Genomic DNA, 9,970 nt, shown 5'->3' with positions numbered 1-9,970 from the left:
AATTGTCATTTTTTAACTTCATAAAAGAAAAAGAAAAAAGAAAAGGAAGATGAATTGAAATTGTAAGAAAAATTTTGATAATAAAGGAGTGTAAAAATAAAAGATCTCTCTCTCTCTCTCTCTCTCTCTCTTTATATATATATATATATATATATATATATTTAAATAATTAGATGTTTCTTTCTGTTTTATTAAAAAAAAAAACTCAATTAAACTGATATTGAAAGTACAGCCAACAAATATTAACAAATGTTCAGCAGTCTTACAGAATGATAATATGGCAATATTACAGCTATAATCTGCATATGCCTTATTGTAACCATAAGCTGATCTAATCGTGCCAGTAACTGAATATGATTCTTGCAGAGAATCCTGTCACTCTTCAGACTGTTGTTCGTCAGTTATACAGAGATGAGCTTATAGTTTGGAGGTTTGGAGATGAAGGAAAACTTATAGCTAAACATGATGTAGAGACCAAGAGCCCACCATTATATGATGAAACTGATGAGAGATTCAGAGACAGACTGAAGCTGAATCATCAGACTGGATCTCTGACCATCACAAACACCAGAACCACAGACTCTGGACTTTATAAAGTAAAAATTAGCAGCAACAAACTGACTGTATACCGGAAATACATTGTTACCATCAGTGGTGAGTAACTCAAGTCTTGCTTAAAGGTAATAATTATTCATCAGCTGACTATGAATAATTCAGACGATGTGACATTTATATTACGGGGAATCAAATCTTGCTTTAAAATAAGAAAATTTACTGTGCACTGACATCAACAGGTATACAGGCTATACAGAGCTGGTGTTTCTAGTGGTTGTTTTAGATCAGACACACATTCAAAGTAATGACTGTTTCTCTTTATTATTACAGGTTCAGATTTGTCTCCAGCTGTTGTAGCAGGGATTGTTGTTGCTGTTCTGCTGGTGGCTGCAGCAGCTGCTGGTGTGATTTATTATCGCCAGAAGATAGCTGAAATCCGTAAGTATTACATATATTAAGTAATACTTATTACAGCTGATACAGCAACAGAAATGTTTACTTTATTGTGTGATCTAGTAATGACAGATTTATTTAGTGTTGTTTTTTAGACTCAGATTTGTTAATAGGTTGTAAATTGTTACAGATATTTAAGAAAAAGAGATGAAAAACTGATTATTAGAAGCACATGTGAAGAATCACACAGTATATTCTCAGTGTTTCATCAGTTTGTTCACTAATAATTTCTATTTCTTTGTGCTGCTGTGACATGAAGCAATAACAGTGTCAGGGATGGAGGGAGACAGTGTCGAAATAAACACTGGTGTTACTGAAATACAGACAGGGGATGTAATAGAGTGGCAGTCTGGAAATGAAGACTATCCCACAGCTAAAATCATTGGAGGGACCGGTGAGATCACAACATATGATGATGTTCATCATGGGATATTCAGAGACAGACTGAAGCTGGACAAGAAGACTGGATCACTGACTATCACAAACGCTGGAATTGAACACACTGGACCCTTTAAGTTACTGATCAACAATAAATACAAGAAGAAATTTATTGTTTATATCAGAGGTGAGTATCTCTGTCTTTTTATGTAAAAATGTCACAGTTCTTTATGCTTCTGTTGGTCTGTTTTTGTGGTTTCTTTAGCTCATAAGCACTATAGGGCAGAGATCAGCAAGTAAGTTTGGCATCGGGCCAAAAAAATTGTTTCGCCATTAGAAGGCGGGCCACAACATAGTCAAAGGATAATTTAAGAAATGGGTCATTCCAGCTGGAATCATCAAGTTTTGGAAAAGCTCCCCACCTGACCTTCTTTTTTGTCTGAAGTCAAATCTACTCCAGTGATGGGTAAATGACCAATAGATCATATAATTAATCTGTAAAAACCTTGTTTTTTACCACGTTTTGGCATCACAGTCTCAGTGACCATGTTCAGACTGAAATATCTCCAGAACTAGTTGTGCCAGGTCCATGAAATTTTCTGGGCTAAGAGTCTTAGTCCAGAACTGCATGAGTTACAACTCACAGCATTGTTACTGAGATTACACCTGAATGCTGGCCCTCTACTTTTCTTTGAAACTATTACTTTAAGGGTTTTCAGATGTCCATAGAAACCTCAATTTTCAATGTATAAGCATGAGACTTGCTGAAGATGCAGAGATTATGTAAATGGTCTGAATGTACCATGTCTTTCACATCTATTGATATCAGACAATAAGTCTGATGGATGTTGATTTTAAATTAAGGTCCAGAAATGGGGAAAAAAGCATTTACACCAATGTTTGCAGCAATATTTCCCATGAATGACACCAAGTGTGAACATAAAACTTGTTTTTTTGAAAGAGCAAATTGTTATTGATAAAATATTAAAAAAAAAAATAGGATGGGGTTTTGCCTCATTTTTCTGTAATGATTTTTTTAAAACTCAGAGTTTCGTCACTGATCCTATTGTTCACTTTTGCTATTCAACTTGGTATGGGCATTTCAACAGAATTTATTAATGTTTCACTTATACAAAAAACACAAAATACAAAAAACGTACTTCCAGACATGAGTCACTTTAATAATGTATACCACCAACACAAATAAATGTGTGACATAACAGTTACTGAAAGTTGTTCATGAAAGTGTCTGAATCCACAGTTTCATTTTCTTTTATGACATAACATTGTGCAGTGGAAGTAACTGGCACATCAATTTTCATTATGATGTACTGGAGAGGCACCCAACAGACATCTTCCCTTTTTGGCCAAAAGTACTTGAATGTCTTGCTCTGTGTCAGAGACGTCTCTGATGATACCAACCCACCATTGTCGGTCATACACACAAGTAACATATTGTCCTGGGGCCATATCTGTGATGTTAAGACCTTGTTCAACTGGGTCAACCTCAAAGTTGACATGGAATCCTGGTGTTCCTGATACTCGACTGACCTCAAAATTGATCATTGTTGACTGATTGACTGATTGATTGATTGATGCTAGATCTCATACCACCTGAATATTATTATTTCTAATCAATATTGCTTTCTCAATGAAAATGGATGTATTATTCACTGGATTGGGTGGAGCATCAAGATTAGGTACTAATGTTGCATTCCACTGAATGTCGGTAGTCAGTGAATCAGAGTTAGAACTGGCCCGAGTGTGTGTTTCGGACCCCCAACTTAAGTGGCCGTTCCATTGCACTTTCCCGAGGTGGAGGTCGGATTTCCCCGAGTCCCGAGCACAATGGAATGCTGCATTATAGCATTAATTTAGGCATATGATTTCAAAATAGCTGGTACTACAGTAGTTGTGAATGTCACACAACAATGATTTTTTTTTTTTTAATTATTACAGAAAAATGAGGCAAAACCCCATCCCAATTTTTTATACATTATCTATATATATATATATATATATATATATATATATATTTTTATCAATAAGAACATGCTCTTTCAAAAAAAAAAAAAAAAAAAAAGTTTCATGTTCACACCTGGTGTCATTCATGGGAAATATTGCTCTGAACATTGGTGTAAATGAGTTTTTTTCAATTTTTGGACCTTAATATCTCAACATCCATCAGACTCTATTGTCTGATTTCAAAGGATGTGAAAGACATGGTACATATCAGACCATTTACCAAGTTTGATGCCTATACATTGAAAATTGAGGTTTCTATGGACATCTGAAAATTTAAAATAATAGTTTCAAAGAAAAGTAGATTGCCAGCATTTAGGTGTAAATTCATTAAAGAATGCTGTGAGTTGTAATCACAGCAGTTCTGGAACTAATGCTCTTAGCCCAGAAAATTTCATGGACCTGGCACAAATTAATCTGGAGATATTTTAGTCTGAACATGGTCACTCAGACAGTGATGCCAAAATGGGGTGAAAAACTTTTTTTTTACCGATTTTTTTGTAAAAAAAAAAAAAAGTATGCACAGTAGATGTATATTTATATGATCTATTGGGCATATTACCCATCACATAGATTTTTTTCAGACAAATCTGAGGGGGTCAGGTGGGGAACTTTTGATGATTCCAGCTGGAATGACACAAATTAATTGATGAAAAATACAACTAGAATTGCCTGTGACAGACTGTTATGGTGTTTTTTGTAACTGGTAGTCAGCTGTTACTCCAGGGTATATAAATGATTCATGTAGTTAAATGTAACATATTTTTAAGACTCTTTCCATACATCTTCGCCACTTCAAGTTTTAGAAGAAGATTAACCAAAGAAAATTAAATGGTGTGACAAGTAAAGATTTTGTGTGTAAGCAGTTGAAAAATCTGTAATATCACATAAGGTGCATGTGTAGTTCATTCTTACCTATACTTGCTCTCATGTATGTACAACCACGCACATCTTAAATGAAGCTTTACTGACTTTCTCTTCTTTCTCCTTTCTCATCTTTGTGCTGTTGTGACATGCAGGGAAGTCAGAGACAGTTAATGAAGAAGATTCTGTCATTCTGAAGACTGATATTAAAATAAAGACAGATGATGAGATACGGTGGCTGTTTGGAGCTGAAGACACTCAAATAGCTGATATTAAAGTTGAACTTAATGGAGAGACCAAAGTGATCACTAAACATGAAGATGCTGATGAGAAATTCAAAGGCAGACTGAAGCTGGACGAGACGACTGGATCACTGACCATCAACAACATCAGAACTGATGATGCTGGACTCTATAAACTACTGATCCTTAGCAGAGGAAGAACCTCATGTAGAAAAATCTTTGTTTATGTCAAACATGTCTCAAGTCTGTGAATGTAATAACAATCACAGTTCTTCCTCAGACATTCTGTTCTGTTTCTGCAGTTAATTCTGCAATGAAATGATTTCACACATTTTATTTCTATTTTTATTCAGGTTACACAGAAAGACAAGTGAATGAGTAAGGATCTGGATGGAGTAAATGAGCAGGAGGGCATCTACAACAACAAAACATTTTTTCAGTTTTAATGAGCCTCTAGAACCTGTCCAGTAAAAGTGAGAAATGAATCTGTGTGTTGAGCTGTTTTTAAACTTGCATTTAAAAAGCATTGTTGATTTTAGATTAATCAAAAAAACATAGATTTATATATTTATTATATTATTGCTATATTACAGAACAAATGTGTATGTATGTGTATAAATATTTTAATTAATTAAATATTAGTTATTAAGTTCTCATCCTCGAATATTAATAACATCTGAATGTCAGATATACAACCCTAATTTATAGTGCCTATGTATTCATGCTAAAGCATGAATGTGTTGTTTTATTTTTGACAAAAGCAACTGCTTGATGATAAAGATCTTACAGTTTTTTTTAACTGTTTACACATGTGTTCAAAACTTTGCCTCCTTTTTTCAAAACTTTATACACAAATCCAAGAATTGCACACACAAAATGCAAAATGCCTCACATCTCTTGCAAAATTAAGCACTTCATTCAAAATATCACAAACACATCTCAAAAGTAAACATTTGCCATACGTTGCAAACACCTTTGCCTTAATATTATATTTTTGAACATATCATATACACAGTTATCCAAAACTTAAAGCTCTACTTTCATTTTTTAGTTCATATGTACATTTCTGTACAAGATTGAAAGTAATTGGCAAAATTCACAGTATTTGTCTTTTTTTTTTTTTTTTTTTTTGTGGCATTTGTGGTTGTAAATATAGTATTACACAGTATTAAAGAAATGAAATACACAACTTTTTTCAACTGCTTACACACAAAATCTTTGTCAATTTCTAAAACATGACACTCAAATACCAGAACCACACACCAAATTTGCAAAAACATACACTAATTCTCAGCCTTTGACTCAGTTTTCAATTTCATAAAACTCTTTTTGCAAAACACAACACACAGTTAACACACAAAAATCAGGCCAAAGGTCAGGTTATACTGTTTTTCTCATTCGCTTTGGTGCATTTCTCAGATCTGAAAATAAATTCTCAAAACTACTTTACTTGTTCAACCTCCACATCATCACTTGTGCAGTTTCTCATTCTTTTGAAGTTCATTTCTACACATTTCTATTAGTCTTTTTGTAAATTTGCCATGAATTGTGCAGGTGAATCTTTTTACTTTAGAAAGTGTTCATCAACCAATGATAAACCAGTTCTCTGAAATTCCTCATACAATGCTGCATGCAAAAGCAGCCAAAGGCCAAAGGCTATATATATATATCAATATTTCAATCAATATCCCAGTTATGTGTAAATATGTACTTTTGAAATGGATATATGGCATACATAAGAAATGACTCCTTCTGCATTAAAATACAGCAACTGTCCAACTGTCATAAAAAATAAGTTAATTAATTAATCAAAAAAAGTTTGTTTTCAGTCTTGAAAACAAACTTTTTTGTTTGTTTTCAAGCCATGAATTTTCCAACATCTCTCAGGCAATTACTTTCAGTCTTGTACAAAAATGTACATGGGAGCTCATGAAAGAAGAGATTTAGGTTTTTAATAACTGTGTGTATATGATATATACAAAAATATAATATTATGGCAAAGGTGTTTGCAACATAAGACAAATGTTTGCTTTTGAGATGTGTGTGTGATATTTTGAATGCAGTGCTTGTGTGTTAAGTTTTTAAAAAGAGGGGCAAATATTTGAAAATGTATGTAAGCAGTTTAAAAAAAAAAAAAAAAAAAACTGTAAAGAAGTCTCTTCTGCTCACTAAGCCTGCATTTATTTGATCCAAAGTACAGCAAAAACAGTACAATTTGTAATTATTTTTGCCATTTAAAGTAACTGTTTTATATTTGAATCTATTTTAAAATGTAATTTATTCCGGTGATTCTGATGTTGAATTTTCAGCATCATTACTCCAGTCACATGATCCTTCAGAAATCATTCTAATATTCCCATTTGCTGCTCAAAAAACATTTATTATTATTATTATTATTATTATTATTAATGTTGAAAATAGCTGAGTATAATTTTTTTCAGGTTTCTTTGATGAATAGAAGGTTCAGAAGAACAGCATTTATCTGAAGTAGAAATCCTTTGTAACATTATAAATGTCTTTATCATCACTTTTGATTAATTTAAATAATCTTCGCTAAATGAAAGTATTAAATAAATAAATAAATAAATAAATAAATATGCAAACAAACAAACGCTGACTCAAAGCTTTGGAATGGTATATAGTGTATAATGTTACAAAACACACACAATGACAGCAGAAGAAAAAATAAATGTGAAATTGTTACGTGCTCGTGTTGTGTTTCCCGCTGTCTCTTCTCCCGTTTACTTTCGCTTTTCCCGGTTACCGGTCATTGGTCCTGTCACCCGTCAATCATCATTTACCGCTGACGTCACCCACCCTGTCGCCCCCAATCGGACAAGACCCTCCCGGATAAAAGAGCGCGCCAGATTAAGAAGTTAGAGGGGTTGTGGTTTTGTTATTTTCTTTGATTAAGCACCGCCCGCGTCCCTTCTTCCCGCTGTCTTGTGTTTTTCTGTTCATGTAAATACTGTAAATATTGTACATATATATCACATCTTTGTAGACCTTTGTAGTTATTTAATTTCCACCCTTAATAAATCACTTTATTACACTATATCTTTGTTCTGCACATTGCTTGTATGTATGTTTTTAATGTCTATATTTTAAATGTGCGACCCCAGAACCCCTAGACCACTTCGGGGTCGTAACGGAAATGTTAGTGAGACATGATCTCTGTCAACACACATTTGTCCACACATTAGCTCCTAAATGACTGAAAAAGGAAGTTGCCTTGTGTCCCCAGATAGTTACAACATCTACCGGCAGAGGCGATCATGGACCGGAAGAGAGGAGAGAAAATAATACACAATATATTAAAATAATAAAACGGTGGAAATTAAAAATGTTCAGCTACAAACCCAACAATCTGTCAGCGAGCACCTAAAGCTTTTATTGAGATACAGATGTGCAGATCATTTTCTCACTGAGTGTGAATCTATGAGACTTCATTCACTCACAACAATAATAAGAAGAAGACTTGTATTGTGAAAAATTACACAACGGATGGAAAAAAAGAAAACTAAAAAAGGCGGGTTTAGATTAGAAAAAAAAATGAAATTATATTTTAAAATTATTTTTTTGTAATATAATATCAGTAAATCTACAGTAAATCAAGAACACCCACTTTCCTGATTATCTTTTTTATTCAGAGTTTGATGGTGACGTCTGCTCCCTCCTCTGTTGAAGATGTCTTGGTCTGATATCATAAACAAGAACAGCCACAGCAACCACGCCCACCAGAGCAGAGAGAGCCAATCGGATCACAGCTTCAGTAGGTCCACAGCAGTGGATGAAGTCTTTTGAGAAAAGAAATAAGCAGCATTAGAAAAACAGAAATATGATTTATTTAGTTTGTGTGTGTGTGTAATTGAAGTACCTGAACATGGCTGACAGAGTTGAGTGTTGTTGAGATGTTGCGTCTGGTTGCTGATGGGATTGTTCACCACACAGCTGTAGGAATCATCCAGACACTCCAGATGTAAATAAACACTTCTGCTGAGATCAGACACACTGATGCTGGACAATAAACTGTTTCCTTTGTACCAGGAGAGACTCACATCACTCACATTCACCACTGAACACAGCAGTGAACATTTGGACGTTGTTGATCCTGATGATGATAGATTTTGTGAAGACATGCTGCTGATGACAGGAACAGGTAGATGAGCTGGAAGAAAAGAGAATAAATGTAATTAATAGATGTGTTCAAATTTGATTATTCAATCAATGCTCAACATATTATACATATATTCATGGGCTTTTATGCCTTAATGTGTAGGAAAGTACAGAGCAGACAGAGGTGGAGAGAAGGGGTCGGAATCGGCAAAGGACCTTGAGACGGGAATCGAACTCGGGTTTGCGTATGCGTATGTATCGGCACGACGAGGCTATTGGCACTGGCGTGTGCTTATACATGCTTTGTGTTTTCCGTAGATATTTGTACAAAGACAATACTTTTATGTTTTCGCTTGACATTTTAAGTAGAGAAATCAAATTAGTGTGAGTGTGAAAAGTACTTTTAACTCACCATAGACAATGATATTCAATGTGTTGAGCGGCATCTCTATTCTGCTGCTGGTGACTGTATAAAGTCCAGAGTCTGTGGTTCTGGTGTTTGTGATGGTTAGAGATCCAGTCTGATTATTCAGCTTCAATCTGTCTCTGAATTTTTCATCATAAAACTCTCTCTTATTGTCTTTTCCGTTGATTTTAGCTATGAGAAGGGGTCCAAATGTCCACAATATCAGATCATCGTGCTGCATTTCAGTAACACCAGTGTTTAAAGTGAGAGATTCTTCCTCCATCACTGACACTGACTCACTAAACACACCTGATGAACAAACAGGAATATTCACTAAGTTAAAAAAAATTAGTCATGTTTAAGTGGTTTAAAATTGTCATGGCAAAACAATCCTTCGCCCTGCACTAATACTTACAGTGTTAGAAATACATGTAGGCAAAATATTATAGGCAAAATAAATGATGAAAAATAAGAGAAATATGTTTGAGGACGAATGATAATATGAACAGAACTGAAGCCATATAAATACTCACCAGCCAGACTCCATGAGCACAAACAGATGAGAATAAACATTTTCTTCTGCATTTTTACATAACAGTTTAATAACAGAACTGATATAATAATCAGCCCTCCTGACCTCAAACAAGTGAAAGCAAATGAAGCTGTCGCTAATGAAGTGGTTCAGTGAAACTCTGCATTGACTGTGAATAAACTCCTCCAGTAGCACCTCCCTTTCACAGACTGTACATGATTTCTCAGAATGTTTGATCTACAGAAAGAGAAAGAGAATAAAAGAGTACAATTATTGTTGTTTTTATTGATGTAGTAGTAATTGTATTTTACAGATCATCAGTAAAATTACAATACTAATATTTGTTGATGTATTATTTTTTATCCTTATTCTTTTAGTATTAATATTATACCACAGAGATTT

At 34.2% G+C, this 9,970-nt stretch overlaps 2 protein-coding genes across 2 annotated transcripts; one reads left to right on the top strand and one right to left on the bottom strand.

Moving 5' to 3' along the window:
- Positions 1-353: 353 nt before the first annotated feature.
- LOC127157206 (uncharacterized) lies at positions 354-5,087 on the top strand. Its single transcript, XM_051100439.1, has 5 exons — positions 354-654; positions 886-993; positions 1,268-1,573; positions 4,428-4,767; positions 4,868-5,087. The coding sequence occupies exons 1-4, from the start codon at positions 354-356 to the stop codon at positions 4,763-4,765; spliced, it is 1,053 nt and encodes a 350-aa protein (XP_050956396.1). The 3' UTR covers positions 4,766-4,767; positions 4,868-5,087.
- Positions 5,088-8,156: 3,069 nt separating this feature from the next.
- LOC127157205 (SLAM family member 9) lies at positions 8,157-9,621 on the bottom strand. The gene is made up of 4 exons (XM_051100438.1): positions 9,570-9,621; positions 9,043-9,345; positions 8,392-8,682; positions 8,157-8,311 (listed from the first exon to the last, which is right to left on the bottom strand). Exons 1-4 carry the CDS (start codon positions 9,619-9,621, stop codon positions 8,157-8,159), a joined length of 801 nt encoding a protein of 266 aa, XP_050956395.1.
- Between the last annotated feature and the right edge of the window lie 349 nt (positions 9,622-9,970).

Source organism: Labeo rohita, unplaced genomic scaffold, assembly GCF_022985175.1.
Source record: "Labeo rohita strain BAU-BD-2019 unplaced genomic scaffold, IGBB_LRoh.1.0 scaffold_101, whole genome shotgun sequence".
Classification (NCBI taxonomy): Eukaryota; Metazoa; Chordata; class Actinopteri; order Cypriniformes; family Cyprinidae; genus Labeo; species Labeo rohita.
This window is presented reverse-complemented; position numbering and strand designations above follow the sequence as displayed.